The sequence below is a fragment of the Peromyscus maniculatus genome, chromosome 13 (assembly GCF_049852395.1).
Source record: "Peromyscus maniculatus bairdii isolate BWxNUB_F1_BW_parent chromosome 13, HU_Pman_BW_mat_3.1, whole genome shotgun sequence".
NCBI lineage: Eukaryota > Metazoa > Chordata > Mammalia > Rodentia > Cricetidae > Peromyscus > Peromyscus maniculatus.
Window position 1 is genome coordinate 43,009,458 of NC_134864.1, and position 17,894 is coordinate 43,027,351.

The 17,894-nt window shown below is 42.9% G+C and overlaps 1 protein-coding gene and 1 long non-coding RNA gene across 13 annotated transcripts in view; both read left to right on the forward strand.

Annotated features, from left to right (window-relative positions):
* The window catches only part of Fn1 (fibronectin 1), a 70,336-nt gene that overhangs the window by 49,536 nt on the left and 2,906 nt on the right, over positions 1-17,894 (forward strand). For 2 of the 12 annotated variants that reach the window (XM_006972238.4, XM_006972239.4), the window contains 13 exons: positions 361-474; positions 1,554-1,823; positions 3,063-3,250; positions 4,463-4,550; positions 5,356-5,532; positions 6,925-7,014; positions 7,222-7,401; positions 8,203-8,292; positions 8,919-9,385; positions 10,259-10,397; positions 13,350-13,514; positions 15,593-15,718; positions 16,122-16,228. In XM_006972238.4, coding sequence (XP_006972300.1) covers positions 361-474; positions 1,554-1,823; positions 3,063-3,250; positions 4,463-4,550; positions 5,356-5,532; positions 6,925-7,014; positions 7,222-7,401; positions 8,203-8,292; positions 8,919-9,385; positions 10,259-10,397; positions 13,350-13,514; positions 15,593-15,718; positions 16,122-16,228 — 2,201 coding nt within the window. The remainder of the gene's footprint in view (positions 1-360; positions 475-1,553; positions 1,824-3,062; positions 3,251-4,462; positions 4,551-5,355; positions 5,533-6,924; positions 7,015-7,221; positions 7,402-8,202; positions 8,293-8,918; positions 9,386-10,258; positions 10,398-13,349; positions 13,515-15,592; positions 15,719-16,121; positions 16,229-17,894) is intronic. The other 10 variants (XM_042260165.2, XM_006972240.4, XM_042260170.2 and 7 more) reach the window with 5 other exon arrangements.
* LOC143268310 (uncharacterized) lies at positions 11,155-11,473 on the forward strand. Its single transcript, XR_013044109.1, has 2 exons — positions 11,155-11,294; positions 11,393-11,473. It is a non-coding gene; the product is annotated as an uncharacterized LOC143268310 (long non-coding RNA).

Consider the following 17,894-nt stretch of genomic DNA (forward strand, 5'->3'; position numbering starts at 1 on the left):
TGCTGGCCTTGAATGCACTGTGTAGTCAAGGTTGACCTTAAATTTCTGACCCTCTTGTCTATATATACCTCCTAAAAGCTAGTACCATAGGCATACAGTTTACTGTGCTGCTGGGTATCAAAGCCTGGGTTTCTTCATGCGAGACGACACTCTACCGATTAAGCGGCGTTCCCTAGCCCCAGCATGTTAAACCGTTGTTACCAATGAACAGGTTTCCCCACGAGGAGATAGGCATCTGACTTTCCCAAGAGGAATAGGTATTTCATGATGATTGTGTACGTCTGCTTTTGATTAAGCTTCTCTCTCGGGAGTGGCTTGGGTGGTTGTGTAGACCTGCAACTGCTTCTCCTTCCTCTGCAGATCAGACAGAAATGACCATTGAAGGCTTGCAACCCACCGTGGAGTATGTGGTCAGTGTCTACGCTCAGAATCGGAACGGAGAGAGCCAGCCCCTGGTTGAGACTGCGGTAACCAGTATGTAACCGATGTTTGATTTCTCCTCCCGAAGTCCTTTTGGTTTTGGGTGTAGATGCCCCCTGCATGCCCTTGGCCCTTCTATACAGGGAAAGACAACATGTTAGCTGGGTCATAGCCCTTCTGTACAGGGAAAGGCGACATGTTAGCTGGGTCGTATCTTGAGATGAGCCCTTAGCAAACATTTTATTTTGTCTTCTTGCCACGTAGCGAGCTTGCAGGGGAAACCATGGTAGCGTTGCCACCAACAGCTGCTCTGCTTTGAACCTCCTTTGCTCAAATAGCCTCAGCAAAATCGCATTTGCCTTTAGCAGATCTGTGAAATATTTCTCTAGGACCTACTTTTTCTATGACTGGGTGGTAAAGTTGAAGTACCCCGTGGAGCCGTCATGTTCAGAGGCCTGTGGCTGGGCCGGCATTTTAATATACATATTTAATGGGGAGGGGGGAGGAGAAGAGTTTGAGAAATAGTAAATTGAACATTGGAAGTCAAAACTTTACCATTTCCGGGCTGGAGAGATGGCTCAGAGGTTAAGAGCACTGCTTGCTCTTCCAAAGGTCATGAGTTCAATTCCCAGCAACCACATGGTGGCTCACAGCCATCTGTAATGAGATCTGGTGCCCTCTTCTGGCCTGCAGGGATACATGCAGACAGAACACTGTATACATAATAAATAAATAAATCTTTAAAAAAAAAAAAAAAAAAAAAAAAAAAAAAAAAAAAAAACTTTACCATTTCCAAGATATAGAAAATCCAGGTCTATGAGACTAACATCACATTGCAAAATCAAATCTTGATAGAATATCTTTAAATTAATAAAAAATTCCTTTGTGGGGACTTTTGCAGGGTGTCTACACACCTGCGTTTTAATAAGTAATGGGACGATAAATATCTAAACCACCCCCCCCAAAGGCTCTTAAGCAAATGTCAAGTAACTTTCTATTTTAATAGTGTGATAATTGGAGTTTAATTCATCAAAGAAAATGGTATCTGCAGAACTGCTTTGCACGGTATAAAAATATGCTTGTTTCACAACTTGGCTTTTCACATAACCTCTTACCATTAATTTGCCTAACAGACATTGATCGCCCTAAAGGACTGGCATTCACTGATGTGGATGTCGATTCCATCAAAATTGCTTGGGAAAGCCCACAGGGGCAAGTTTCCAGGTACAGGGTGACCTACTCAAGCCCTGAGGATGGAATCCATGAGCTTTTCCCTGCACCTGACGGTGAAGAAGACACCGCAGAGCTTCAAGGCCTCAGGCCGGGTTCTGAGTACACAGTCAGTGTGGTTGCCTTGCACGATGATATGGAGAGCCAGCCCCTGATTGGAATCCAGTCCACAGGTATATCGTTAACGAACTGCACCACCCGGGTGCTTACGGGAGCAGCGGCTTTATGCCCTGCTGACATTATACTGTCCTGGGCTATTGATTCCCATGGTAGGGAGAGTAGAAAAAAATGCCCTCAAACGCTTGGGAAAGGCCCTCTTTACTGAAGAATGGTAACACACAATAGAAGTTAGGTGACGTTAGTTACCTAAGTCTAGTAAAAAGAAATTTAGAATAGCTTAGCATATATATACACATATAGATGTGTGTGTATATATATGTGTGTGTGTATTATATATATAATATATATTATATACATATATATATTGAAGACCATAGAGTAAGACATTTGAAGATGTTACTAAACTGTGAATTATTTCCTAAGTGACACAGCTCTGTAGCTACCTCCCCCCCCACACACACATACATGAAGGAAAGAGTCTAGAATCATAGAGTTTATTATGAGAAAGGACCCTAATCCAGGCAGTTCCTTGCAGCATGGTCTAAGAACACCTGGGAACGTCTTCCCTGACCAGATAGCCTGTGCTGGTGCGTCACTTGCTTGAAGGATTCTGATGCAAACACAGAGGACCGAGTGGTTAGGGCAGGTGCTTCCTCCAATCCTTTGTCCTCCTGTGCTTGACTTCTGAAGCAGGGTTGGGATGCTCAAAGCGTGTAGAAGTGACTGTCTGTGATACCGCTCTCGGCTGCTCTCTCCTGCCTCTGTTGTGAACCAATTTTCTTCTTACGCCGCACCGCAGAGAAAACTTCACATTTAGCAGTGATATTTGCCATGGGGTCCAAATAAAAGAGACAATAAAAGCCCAGTTCCATCTCTTGGATGGAACACTCTGTGAAATGGTTTACCATATGAAAATAAATCTATACAGAAAAGGGGCCATTGCTCATCTTTTTCATACAAAAGAAAAGAAAAATCAATTCGAATGACCAAGAAGGCAATTCAGCTCTTGGTTTTAAAAGGGGTGGGAAGATAAGACCTTTTAAAACCCAAAGTCTATTAGAGGCCTGACATTTACCCAGGTGTTTTCAGCGATTCTGAGAATTGCCGGTATAAAACACACTTCCCTCTTGTGTATCCCTTCTTATTACCTGTTTGTGCTGAATCTCTGCTGGGCCCGGGAGCCCTCCCAGCCCCTGCAAGAACGACCCCATTCTACTTCTTAAAAGTCGCTTTGTTTTCCCTTTCCCCCACCCGCTCTGAGATCATTTTTTAACCAATGACCATCCTGACAGCCATTCCTGCTCCAACCAACCTGAAGTTCACTCAGGTGACACCCACCAGCTTCAGTGCCCAGTGGACAGCACCCAACGTGCAGCTCACGGGCTACCGAGTGCGGGTGACCCCGAAGGAGAAGACAGGACCGATGAAGGAAATCAACCTTTCTCCAGACAGCTCATCTGTGGTTATATCCGGGCTCATGGTAAGGAGTGAGCTTACATCCCTGGAATAAGGAAGTAGGTCGTTTCACTGCCTTTATCAGAGAACAGCAGTGTAATCTCATAATAAGTAGAACGTTCTTTCCTTCTACCATCAAATAATTTTATTATAAATGTATGCAATAGAATTCTTTTATGTTGAGCCAAGATTCTCTAGATGACTGTTGGATTAGAATGGAAGAAATAGCATTGAATTTTGTGCAGTTCTTTGGCAGATATTAATAAGTATTATGCTTTTTTTTTTTTAAAGGTTGTACTCTGTAGGGATCTATTTATATATCCACTGGCTGAATTTATGGCTTTTATGAGTGGCATTTCCTTGGCAGGAAGCATTCTTCAGTTAATGCCAACCTAACCTGACACTACCCTCATTAAAACATTTAAACGTCAGCTGGGTGTGTTAGCACATGCCTCAGTTCCCAGCACTAGGGAGGCAGAGGCAGGTAAATCTCTTGAGTTCTAGGCCAGCCTGACCTACAGGATGGGTTCCAGGACAGCCAGAAATACATGGAGAAACCTTGTCTCAAACAAACAAATAAACAAACACCATTTCTTTCTAGACATGCAGCAAAATATCCAGCATCCCTAAGGGGTTGATGGACATCTTAACACAAGACCAGTTCCAGGGGAAGCAGAAGAGAGATCAGAGACAGAAGAGAAACTTTCTCTTGCCTCTTTGTGATCAGAAAAACAAACAAACAAATAATATAGATGTGATTTATATCTGCCAGCTACCTCCAGTGACCTACTTGTCTCTTGATGCGTGAGGAATGTAGATGCACAGTCATACTTGGTAGACTAGGCTGACTTTGAATCCACAGAGATCTATTAAAGGCATATACCATCACACCTTCATATGCCTGGCATTTTAAATGGATGCTGGGGATTGGAACTCTGGTTCCCATAAAGGAAAAAGAAAAAAAAAAAGGCTACTATTGATTTTTCTTATTCTTTTTATTACCACTTTAGTATAAATATGTAATTTGTGAATTGCTTGGACTTAACCCCTGAGACCATTTTAAAACTCATCCAATTTAAATCTGTTGTCAATCACAGGTAAAAGTGAAGTTAATCTGAGAATTTGAAGTGTTGTGGGTTTTACAGATTGTCTTTTATACATTTCTCTAATGCTTTAGTAGAACTCTCTAGGCTTTATGCAATACCCTTGCAAAAGCTTCTCCTGACCTTACTTCTAGGTGGCCACCAAATATGAAGTCAGTGTCTATGCTCTGAAGGACACATTGACGAGCAGACCAGCCCAGGGAGTCATCACAACTCTAGAGAGTAAGTAATCAAATGTTTTAATTTGGACAAACCTTCAGTGTAAGTAGAAAGTGAAGGTAGGTAAGTGATCTCTTAGACCATGAATTTAACAATAGAATTTGGAAATTGCTAGAATAGCTGATCTTTTTGATAATCCACTTTGCATGCCATCTAGAAAATGGCCTGCTGAAACAAAACGGAATCACTTCATTCTGGTGGGTTAAAACCCACAGCTGGTGTACACTCTACTTGTGAGGATTTATTTTCATGGAGTTCAGTTTGGGGAGGACGAACTGGCTTCTGCTGTAGGAAAGATGGGGCTGAATTAGGCCCACGATCTAGTTCTCTGCTTTATCAATAACTTGATGAGCAGCGGTCCTGGAACATGTCTGTTTGATCATCTGCAGGATGATGAAGGGAGGAGATGCCTTATAAAAATGACAGAATACTGCTAGCCATGCTCATGTTATTACTAATTAACTATGTTAGGATTCCTACCACACATTTTTACATTGCAGTAAATTAATCATTATAATACTTGTTTGGAAGATTTCTGGATACTATAGAGTCAGCCCTGGGAGCCACTGGTAGTATTGATAAAGCTTTTCAGTTTCTTCAAAGGAAAGACATGAGAATAAATATTTTCGTATTAACTAAATACCGTTAACCTTTCTTTGTGAATGCCAATGGGGGGTAACCTACACATTATTAATCAGTGCGTTTCCTGCAGTGAATGTCTTTGTACAGTGAGGAAGTGTTTTAAACTATCAGAACCTTCCATGCATGAGCCCAGCATGCATTAATCTCTAGCTGTGTTCCTATACAGATGTCAGTCCTCCAAGAAGGGCCCGCGTGACAGATGCTACAGAGACCACCATCACTATTAGCTGGCGAACAAAGACTGAGACAATCACTGGCTTCCAAGTCGACGCCATCCCAGCCAATGGCCAGACCCCAGTTCAGAGGACCATCAGCCCAGACGTCAGAACCTATACCATCACAGGTCAGTGTGCTCAACAGTCTGACTGTGTGCCCCCACAGCATGAACTGGCCGATTAGTTATTCCAAGACCAGTGTTTCATGAGAATAGTTTAAAAATATGATTGCCATCCCATGATATTTTTACTTCCCGACTTTTGTTTGACCTATAAATTTCATCAATTTTTTTTCCCACAAAATGCTCATTATTATTTAAAGAAAATGCACACCCATAGTCACAGGCAGGAGTCTGAGGCAGGAGGATGTAAGTTTGAGACCAGACATAGTGAAACTCTTATTTTTTTTCTTAAAAAAAGTTAATACAGAAAACAAAAAGATACGAATTAGTAGTGTATAGTTCTTAGCATTAGCATGACTATATTTTAAAAAGTATAATGAAACTTATAATTACAAACAACACTACATGCCTGGTGGTGGTGGTGGTGGTGTACTCCTTTAATCCCATCATTTGGGAGGCAGCGGCAGGTGGATCTTTGTGAGTTCAAGGCCAGCCTGGTCTATAGAGCAAGTTCTAGGACAGCTGGGGATACACAGACAAACTCTGTTACAAAAAAACAAACAAACAAAAAATTCCTAAGAAAACAAACAACAAACAACATGTTGTTGTTGGTTGTTTTTCGCTTATATTCTTTTGGCTCCTTGCTCTTCAGGGGCCCACCACCCAGCTCAAATACATACACATGGAGACTTACTGTTACTTACAACTGCCCGACCTTAGCTTGGCTTATTTCTAGTCAGCTTTTCTTAACTTAAATAGTCCCATCTGTCTTTTGCCTCTGGGCTTTTACCCTTCTCTATTTCTGGATATCTTTTCTTTCCTTCCAGGCTGTCTGGATAGGTGGGTGGCTGGGTGGCTGGGTGGCTGGCCCCTGGAGTCCTCCTCCTTCTCATCTCATTCCTTCTCTCCTCTAATCTTCTCCTCCTTCTATTTATTCTCTCTGCCTGCCAGCCCCACCTATCCTTTTTCCTTGCTATTGGCCATTCAGCTCTTTATTAGACCAATCAGGTGTTTGAGTCAGGCAAAGTAACACAGACTTGCAGTGTTAAATGCAATATAAAAGAATGCAATACATCTTCTCATCATTAAACAAATGTTCCACAGTATAAACAAGTGTAACACGTCTTATAATATTCCACAACAACATATAATAAAGGTTGAAGTATAATCAGAGATTAATAATCAGAGTTCAGTATCAGGGACATAAGTGATTCTCTTTTGAAATGGGTTTCTCATTAATAGTGTCCACACCATGATGTATTTTACTGTTCTCCTGTGGACTGCTTCTGTAGCCTACAAAAATTTAGGGTGGTAGAGGAGTCAAGGAAATTGCAGGCGAGCATGAGAACTCACCAATAAGATAGGGACCGATAAAAGGTGTGTCTTTTAAAATTCCAGGTTTACAACCAGGCACTGACTATAAGATCTACCTGTACACCCTGAATGACAATTCCCGGAGCTCCCCTGTGATCATCGATGCCTCCACTGGTAACTACACTTTCTGTTAAGGAAATGTTAACTGATACATCATGGAGTCAACCACGTAAACTTGAGAACTAAGTGGGAAGCTGGAATTCCCATGGGATATCTCCCAGGGCCCTCCAGTTTTCCCTACTTGGTTTGCTCGGGCTGGGCGCAGGTGTGAGTATCTTCACGGCCGTTCATGTTCTCAGACATCATTTGGTTTCCTTTCAGCCATCGATGCCCCATCCAACCTGCACTTCCTCACCACCACACCCAACTCCTTGCTGGTATCATGGCAGGCACCCCGCGCCAGGATTACCGGCTACATTATCAAGTACGAGAAGCCTGGATCCCCACCCCGAGAAGTGGTCCCTCGGCCCCGGCCTGGTGTCACGGAGGCCACCATTACTGGTATTGCTTCCATGCTGTGATTTTTTTTCCCCCTTAATTACAGATACCCCAAATCTAGAATACTTTCCAACTGTGTCTTTGCTGTTTCGTGAGAATGGGATGCCCGGCACTCTGGAAGGCAGCCATTCTTCTCTTTAGGGACAGTGGTGTTCTCAAAAGGTCTGAGCATGTAATTTCAGTGACATCATATGATATAGCTAGATGTATTGCTCTTTGATGGAAGTTCACCTATTTTTTTCATTATTTTTGCCCCCCCCCTCAATAAGATAAATCATATCTATAGTATCCCCTGGATGTTGGAGTCCCTGTAGAACACCCAGATTGAAGGGATCACAGCTTCTTAGCTGCATCTGTGGGACAAGAAAATAGAATCTGGTATGGGAAGACTTGAGTGAGCTGGATTTTTGCACTGTCATTGAAGGATGCCAGTGCTTAGACCTAAGCAGAAGTCTGAAGTCTGCGATGCGCTCTCCCAGATGTATATTCCACTGGTGGCCTACAGTGTTGATAGGTTATCTACTATTAATACTGCCGACCAATACTGTCCATACTGAAACAATACTCCAGTAAGGTTACCGTGACACTGCTTTTTCAAGTGTCAGCTGTGATTGGAAGATGGCTAGCTGGCTGGGTGGCCTTTTTGCGCAGAGTCTGGATGTAGCTAGAAGAAAAGTTGGTTTTACCTCTGAAGACTCCAGAGACATCTGGGAGGAAGGCTCGCTCCCCACTGGCCTTTGCCGGTGACTCCTGCTGGACTGGCCGAGTCTGCCAACACAACAAAATGGCTGTGTGTCCCACCAGGTCTGGAGCCAGGAACCGAGTACACCATCTACGTCATTGCCCTGAAGAACAACCAGAAGAGCGAGCCACTGATTGGGAGAAAGAAGACAGGTAAAGAGTCATAATAACCCATGGTTGGCTTGCAGGGTGAAGTTCTCTACGTTGTGATATGTTTCTCACGGGTTATTTTTTTTCTAGCAGTATGGCTTATATATCATACTCTTTGGCAGGGATCACCCAATATCACCCAAAGCTATTTGATTTATTTATTTCTCTACAACCTAAAGCCTTATTCAACTTTCAGAAGTTCAAACTAGATAGTTTGAACTGGGGGGGAAAAACAAAACAAAACTTTGTAATGGTGGGAGTAAAAACCTTTCCTCTTTGTCGTCATTTATTCCGTTGGTTTCTGAAATTTCAAATCAAATGCTTGGATTGCAAAGGCTTCATGGGAGCAGAGGTCGCTTTCTGTGGGGCTCAGCGGTTCAAAGCTTTGTCTGTACGAGAAGTTCATACTAACATTTTTTCCCCTGTCTGCACTATAAAGAAATCTGTGAGGAAAATCAAGATTTCTTTCTAGAAAGTGGTTTGTGATCTGAGAACCGCTGATTGGCTCGGCGCCTCCCTCGATCGGGTTGATGAACAGTTGTTGCCTGGATTGATGGTGATTGTTGCTTCTTCCTCGAGCTCACCGCGCTTTGCTCTCTTTTTTTTGGCTCTAACCTCTCTTTGGCTAGATGAGCTTCCCCAGCTGGTTACCCTTCCACACCCCAATCTTCATGGACCAGAGATTTTGGATGTTCCCTCCACAGTTCAAAAGACCCCCTTCATCACCAACCCTGGGTATGACACCGAAAATGGTATTCAGCTTCCTGGCACAACCCACCAACAACCCAGTGTTGGGCAACAAATGATCTTTGAGGAACATGGCTTTAGGCGGACCACACCACCCACCGCGGCCACCCCCGTCAGGCTTAGGCCAAGACCATACGTGCCGAATGTAGATGAGGAGGTCCAAATCGGTCATGTTCCCAGGGGAGACGTAGACTACCACCTCTACCCTCACGTTCCGGGGCTCAATCCAAATGCCTCTACAGGACAAGAAGCTCTCTCTCAGACAACCATCTCTTGGACGCCATTCCAGGAGAGTTCTGAGTACATCATTTCATGTCATCCTGTTGGCACCGACGAGGAGCCCTTACAGGTAACTAATTTTTTTTTCTCTCTTTTTGTAACTTTGTCAGCCAGAAGCAACCAAAGCTTTCATGTCAGATGTCTGCTCTCCCAGGACTCCTAGAAAGATGTCACAACTCTGGGAGTTGTGTATTTTCATATCCCATTGTGGCTCTGGAGGACTAGCCAGAGAGTGTCACTGAGTTCGCCCTGGTAGAGAGAATGAAATCATTTTTATTATTCTCATACACTGGAGGCTACTCAGTGAGATGGATAGAAAAGAAGGAAAAATATTCTACTTTTATATGGAGTCTGAAATGCCACCCTTGCCCTTGAAAAGTCACATTATCTATGATGTGTCTAGGAAGATTAGATGAACCTTTGGGTACCAGCTGTTATGAGAGATTGATTCTCCAAAACCCTATTCTTTAATTTGTCCCATAGGTGCTAGAATCAATTTTTATTGTGTTATTTTTAGAAAGCGGCAGAAATTTCAAAGTTGACTCTACCGGAGGACATTTGTTTGCTTAGAAACTTCAGTCTAGGGATATTGCCAGTGTTTTGGGAAAACCCAAGTTCTAGTGTGAAGGCACATATGCCTGTCTCCCATGGTGTCCATGTTTATGAAGAGTTTTTTTTGCCAGGAGTTCTAGAGAGCCACAGGATTCAGAGGAGGCTAGTATAGTGGAGGGTTTCTGGTAACTGTGGACCACCTAGATAGAAAAAATCTATCAGAAATGGTGGCTCATTGAACATCTCATCCTGACTGGGTGGGAATCCTAGATAACCCACCTCCGCCCAGCTCTCCCTTTGTTCTTTTTTAAACGGGGAGGTTTACTAATGGGATAGGGGAGCTCATGCCTGCTTGTCATTGTAATGCTGTCTCCCTGCTCTGGATGTACAGTTCCAAGTTCCTGGGACTTCCACTAGTGCGACCCTGACCGGCCTCACCCGGGGGGTCACCTACAACATCATAGTTGAGGCACTGCAGAACCAGAGGAGGCACAAGGTTCGGGAAGAGGTGGTGACCGTGGGCAACGCGGGTAAGTACCCTGCTGTCCCGGTCAGGCTCACGCTTCCTGCTGGGTCGCCCCGGAGAAGGCTTTGTCTGTCGTTCCTTGTTATCTCTGAACTTAGGGAAGTTAAGACTGCACCACAGCTGGGAATTCCCCTTGTGCAACCCTAGGGTGTTCACTATCACGTATGTATGATTGACAGGCCTGGAAGGATGCTAATATCATTTAGTCCGATACTCTTTTTCCCTTCCATTGAGGATCTAGTTGGTTTCTGGGTACTTTTTACTCCTCTCTTGTCCCTTACTGTGGTTCTCTTCAACATTTCTAACCCAAACAGAATACCTTCTAGTCTTGCTTGGCAACATTAAGTGATGACTTAGATTTTTTGTTCCCAATGTAAAATATTACCAACATTGTCCCTTTCTTTCCAAAGAGCTCTCTATTCAAAATTTCTTTCAATTTTATATACTTCTTTGTTTTCTTTCTGTTTTTTTTTCTTTTAGATGTACTTTTTAAATTTTATGTGTATGGGTGTTTTGCCTGCATTTATGTCTGTGTGCAACATGCATGCAGCACCCACGGAGGCCAGAAGAGGGCGCGGGATCCTCTGCAACTGGAGTTACAGGCGGTTGTTAGCCTCCATGTGGGTGCTAGAACCTATGCCAGGTCCTCTAGAAAAGCAGCCAGTGCTCTTAACTACTGATCCATATCTCCAGTCCCTTTATGTGTGTTTTAATACCCTTTGTTAGATATATATTAATTTCATGTTGCATACATGCAAGATCTTAATAAAGGTTAAATGGCCATCACACAAACTTAATAAAGATTTAATGACCACCATGAAACATCTTAATAAAGGTTACATGATCACCATGAAACATATTAATAAAAGTTAAATGACCACCGTACAACATTTTAATAAAGGTAAATGGCCCCCATGCAACATGTTAATAAATGTTAAATGATCCCCATGCAATATCTTAATAAAGGTTGAATGACCTCCATGCAACATCTTAATAAAGGTTAAATGGCCCCCATGCAGCATCTTAATAAAGGTGAAATGACCCCCGTGGAACATCTTAATAAAGGTTGAATGGTCACCAGTCAACGTCTTAACAAAGGTTAAATGACCTTAATCATGAAACACCTTAATAAAGGTTGAATGACCCTTGACTCTTCTGTGTGTCCCCTGGAAAGTCTTCTGAAAGCACTGTGTGCCATTTGGCTTTCTAAGTTGCAGTAGCTGAAGGCTGGCGGTGGAACATGAGCTAGGGGATAACAGAAAGGGTCAATCTCAAGTCTTCGATCACTGTAAGGAACCTCTTCCACGTCGCAGGACTTCTGGGTAGGGCCAGTTTCTTGGTTTCAGTCTCCTTCCTCTGAGAGAAGACTGCTGCTTCACTCGTAAAGTAAGCAGTTGCCTGGCTGGCAGTGCAGAAGTGGGCAGATGGTTGGTATGACATCCACAGTAGTGAATATTCGCCTTTTGTGGGTTCCCGAGTAAAGTGCCACATGAAAGGCCTTTTCAAAAGCATAGGGCTTTTCATGCTTTCCCACATTGTCTTCTTGAAGGTGGGGTGTGTTTCAGACAGAATCTTACTAGACAGTCTGCTGGAGGGAAACCTGCCCTTTAGCTCAGGCTCCATAGTACTAGAGTCGAATTCTAGCTCCGGGGTGTTTTTAAAATAGTGAACCCCCATGTAAGAGTTTCAGCCCCTCCGCTTTCTTTCCAGCTCCTTAGTCCATCAGTGTTCCCACTTACCATGTTCTCTGGGTCCTAAAACACTTTAGATTTTTTTTTTCATTCTTCCAGGATAAAGGCTTTGGAAATATTAGGCATTTCAAATATTGGTTGCATTTGTTCTTTTGATTTTTACGCACTTAAAAGAAGTATCCACATGGGGGATTTAAAGTTGTTTAGTAAGTTAGCTCATTTAACATTTAGAGAATAACTTGAGGTGTGCTTTATTTGTACATATTATACTTATTTATTCATTAGAAATGGGTATTAATGTTTTAACTGTACATAGGTCTGTGCACAATATACATGTTTGGTGGCCATGGGATGCAGAACATGCATCAGATCCCCGGAGACTGGGAAGTTAGAGACAGTTTTGAGTCACTGTGTGGGTGCTGGGAACCTAACCAGGCAGTGCTCTTAACCCCCGGCCACCTCTCCAGCCCTCTGCACAGATGATGTTCTTAAAATAATTTTTAATTTTTAAAACAAAATTTTCTAAGACAGAGGGAGAGATCTTGGGAGACCCACTGAGAATTTTTTACTTACTCCTAAGTTGTCTGCATCATGGTGATTTCTCCAAATCTGTCCAGTTTTATAGTAACTGTAAAAATCTAGGTTTTCAAAATTATTTTGTAAAAAAAAAAAGCTAAAATGTAAGTGAAGGTTACATTCTAATGTTACATAAAAATGTCAAGACTTTTTTAGTGTAAGCAAAGAATGGTGTCCAACAATAATGGTTGTTAATTACTCGCTAACAATAATTGTTAACGGGTAATTTCTGTATACTGATGAAGAGATATCTCCGTTTCATGTAGCTTCTACAAGATCCTAAGGAGGTGGAGGTATTTATATTACAGTTCTTATGTAATGGACGAGGAAAGGGAGGCAGAGAAACGTTAATTAGCTCAGAGAAATTTGGTACCTTGGAGAAGCATCACTGCCCGCGTTCATAACTAGTTTAAATTGTCTGAAGATCGGTGTAACTCACGTGAAGTAGATTTCCCAGAAGAGATCACATTTCGAAACTGCAGACGGGAATGAAAGGAGATGGGATTCTTTTACCCTGCTGCGCGTCAAGTGCGCATTGGCTGTATCAGAGCATCGCTGATGAGAATTATCTGGTTTTGTTAGTGCTACTGGATTAGGTCATGTACACAGTATGTCTGTTTCTATGTGTGGCCTGAAACCATCAATAAGATGTCTTTTTTGCTTTTTCCCCCTTCTCCTTTGCTCCATAGTCAGCGAAGGCCTGAACCAACCTACGGATGACTCCTGCTTTGACCCTTACACAGTCTCCCATTACGCCATTGGAGAGGAATGGGAACGGTTGTCTGAATCTGGCTTTAAGCTCACATGCCAGTGCTTGGGCTTTGGCAGTGGCCATTTCAGATGTGATTCGTCTAGTGAGTAGCTTGCTTTGTCCATCGACCTACTCCTCCATCTCTTCCAGGCTCCTGCCTCCGCACTAGCTGGCCACAGAAGCATGTTTGGCAGCGGCAGGCTCTTCCAAACATGATGCAAACAAAAGTAGACTGTTGGACGCGAAGTAACATTTTGCATCATGGAAGAATGATGGGAAATTTTACTTGTGGACTGTTAACTGCATTTCAAGAGTTGTGTGCTCATCCAACTCTTCACTAAAACATGTCTGTAGCAGCGATACACGTTTTGAAGGGTTTAGTTATGTCTAACCACACACACACACACACACACACACACACACACACACACACACACACATCTCACAGCCTAGATATCCCAAACATTGCTAGTAATAGAAGGGAAAATATCTAGGTAATGCATTTAATTTTTTTTTTTTTTTTTTTTTTTAGTTCGGAGCTGAGGACCGAACCCAGGGCCTTGTGCTTGCTAGGCAAGCGCTCTACCACTGAGCTAAATCCCCAACCCCAGCATTTAACTTTTTTTTTTTTCAAGACAGGGTTTCTCTGTGTAGTTTTGCACCTTTCCTGGCACTTACTTTGTGGAACAGGCTGGCCTCGAACTCACAAAGATCCGCCTGCCTCTGCCTCCCAAGTGCTGGGATTAAAGGTGTGCACCACCACCACCTGGCGACCTCAGCATTTAACTTTTAAGGGTCCAGTTCAGGGTCTGTGAGATAGGTGACGGCAAGATGGTGACCCACATTCCATCTCTGGAACCCACATGATGCCAGCTCCCACAAGTTGCCTCTGACCTTTATATATGAACTGTAGGACATGAATTTCCACACATACACATATACACATACATACACATGGAAATAAAAGCTTCAAAGTCAACTTTGGCTAGAAAATATTTGATTTTTAAATTTTCAATGTGGGTTTTTTTTTTGTTTTTTGTTTTTTCATATTATTGGTGGAAATGATCCCAAGAATTATCTACTGTGTCTAGAAATTTAGTACTGGAGTATATAACCATTCATTTATTCTTTGTTTTTGGAGGTATAATTATTATGGGCAGTTTATGTTTTTTTAATGTGGTAATCATTATGTCTTAAGTACAAGCCGGTGGACAGTTATAGAAACCATATTCCATGGAATGACATCTAACATATCTCTAAAATTTTCCATGCAACATTTTCCTTCACTTTATGTGAAACTGCTAAATCCAGACTGGAAGTATAAAGTCAAGGGGTGGTTTCGGGTACATAGACTTGTGTACTCAATGGAGCACAATGGACTGCCCGCCCTTGCTCGAGCCAGCGGGGAGAACGTTTGGCATTGACAGGAGGTTTTTCCATTCTGAGATGGAACCACATTGAAGTTTGCGTGTTGTTCATGAGTCAGTGCTTGCTCGCAAATGTGGAGGCCTACAGCAATTTTACATGTGAGGCTTGGGCTCAACGTTCTTGGCTGGACTGCCATAATACTTTTACTTACAATTTAAGGGAGGCTGAATTATTGATAAGGTAGAAGAAACACTGTATCTTATAAGTGTCTTAAGTGTATTCTGTTTAGAATAAATCTTAGAGATTAAAAGGTCATTTTACATATGACATTAAACACAGCTTGTGATGACTGGCTACGTCTTAGAATTTATCTATTTGTACAAGCCTAACTCACTGATTAGTCATCATTTTGTTTGTTGTTACATTTATTCTCTTTACTTATATGAATCAGGTGGTAGCAGGTAGTTCCTAGCTGATTTCTCTTTAATGTCTAATTAAACTATTTTATATCTATGATGCTGCAAACCCCAAAATAGTTTTTTATTCTCCAATCCCATTTAGTTTTCCATGATTGTAAGGTTTAAAAAGCCCAATGAATCGATGATTAGACCTATGAAATGATTTTGGTAATAGTGTTGTCCTAACACCATCTTGGAAAATACTAAATATTAAATGTTATCATGAACGGTTTACCATAGGGAATGTGATCTTCAACTTTCCGCTCTACGGATTCATGTCATGTCCCAGTGTTCTGCCTGTCACGTGAGTCAGAACACAAGTTAACTCTTTGCCTGTGATGTCCCCACCTTACAGAATGGTGCCACGACAATGGCGTGAACTACAAGATTGGAGAAAAGTGGGATCGCCAGGGAGAAAATGGCCAGCGGATGAGCTGCACGTGTCTTGGGAATGGAAAGGGAGAATTCAAGTGCGACCCCCGTACGTCATCCTAATGGTTTCTAGACCCTTGAGTACTCTCACCTTCCTAACTGAGCCAAAACACTCATTCACAGGATGGGCTGGAGACGGTGGGTTTGTCAATGTTGTGGTCGGGAAATCAGTAGCGTGCTTCAAAAGTGAGTCGTGACTGAATGTTATATCCAAGCCCTTTAACGGCTTTGATCATCTGCAGTGAAGTGTTATAAGTGGACTCGGCTTTTAAAATACGATTTCCACCTTCCCATCGGGCCTACTACACTGAGGCTTTGAAACATCTCTTTCTGATTCACCTAAGTTGCTGAGATGTGGCCTGTGTCCATGCAAGTCTATGGCAGGTACATCAACTTAACCTGCATGATTGTTCTTGGTCTTACAACGCTTTCTGATTTGTGCCCATGTGCAGATGAGGCAACGTGCTATGATGACGGGAAGACCTACCATGTCGGAGAACAGTGGCAGAAAGAATATCTCGGAGCTATTTGCTCCTGCACGTGTTTCGGGGGCCAGCGGGTAAGATTGGTGTTTCGGTAAAGTACAGAGGAGGCTCCAGCATGGATTTGCTGGGTGCGTAGGGGTGCCTTGCCTCGTATGAAGAGTCCCTAAGATGGGTATATTCCTCCCCACATGCCCTTCTCCTTGATTAAAATGTCAGCAGCCCCACGCATGACTACAGGCTGTCCTGTTTGTCCTCACCTGAGCTGTACCACCAAGCCTCCTCCAGCTCTGTGCTGACGGGCTAGCATCTCTGTGGCAGTATTGTTCATATGTTTAATAACACCTTGATCTAAGAAAATGCCATTTTTTTGTGCCCTTGCTCAACCTAGAAATAGATCGCCTATCACTCTAATACTGAGCTGAGTAATAACGGACAAACAGGGAACAAGAAGAAGTGGCCCTGGCTCTTAATGACCTACTTGGGGACATTAAATTAGCATACCCTGCCAATCCAAGCTGATCACTAATTCTGACTAAGACCGCTCTGGATGGGCTGGAATCGGCAGGAAGGCTCCATAGGAAAGAGGAATAAACCGCCTAGGGTGTAGGATGCTAACATAAGTAGGGAGGGAAGAAAGCAGAGATGTGATCATCTTCCCGGGCCTAGGAAGAGCTGGTCCAGGTGGGGTTCCAGCGAGGCGGCCTTCCCCATGGTGTCTTCTGTGAAGAAATTAGAGTTGAGGAGGGAGAGAAGTGTGGAGGGCTGGGAAGTTCATTACTTAAGCCATTTCTAATGTGTGCCCTCTTTCTCTGTATCAACTTATAGTCCATCTCTTAACAGTTGAAATGTCAAGATGACTTATAACTTAAAATAATAGACATAGAGCTAGGTGTGATGGCGCACTCCTTTAATCCCAGTACTCAGAGGCAGAGGCAGGGAGATCTCGGAGTTTGAGGCCAGTCTGGTCTACAAAGTGATTTCCAGGACAGCTAGGGCTGTTACACAGAGAAACCCTGTCTCAAAAAAGCAAAGAGAAAGGAAAAAAAAAATCTGGGAGCTAGAGAGATGGCTCAGTGGTTACGAAAGAGCACTTGTTACTCAGGCAGAGGACCCGGACCTGGTTCCTCTATTCACATGGTCCCTAATGATGAGTCTCAAGAGAACTAATGCCTTTTTCTGGCTTCCTTGAGGCCAGGCACACATGGTACACATACATCCATGCAGGCAAGCACTCAACATAAGATAAAAATATATAATAAATCTTTTTAAAAAGAGAAGGAAAGTGAGCGGCAGCAGGAAGGATCCTGTGGACCACAAGACTCATTAGATCCCAGGGCAGCCTATGGGATTGACATCTCGTTCAGCCATAATGTGTTAAGTGCTCTCTCTCTCTCCCTCTGACAAACACAGAAGCAGATATAAAACCCAGTCATCACAGTCTGACTGAGTGACTTTGTTGGAAGTAGACTTTGATCTTCCTTCATCACTTCTTTATAATTTATGAACACGAAACCCTTTGAATAATGCCTGTCTCTAAATTTCTGAATGAAACCTAATGGTAGGGATTGTTCTGGTTTTATACCAAAGTGTAGCACAGATTCTAATTGGTCTTAATAATACAAACCCGGAGTCAGATATTGGGGTAAATGCTAAAAGATCAGAGAAGTAAAGGAGGCGCCAGCCACTAGAGAAACTTATTTCAAAAGTCTGAGCTCCAGTCTCCTCCGGCCTTATATTCCT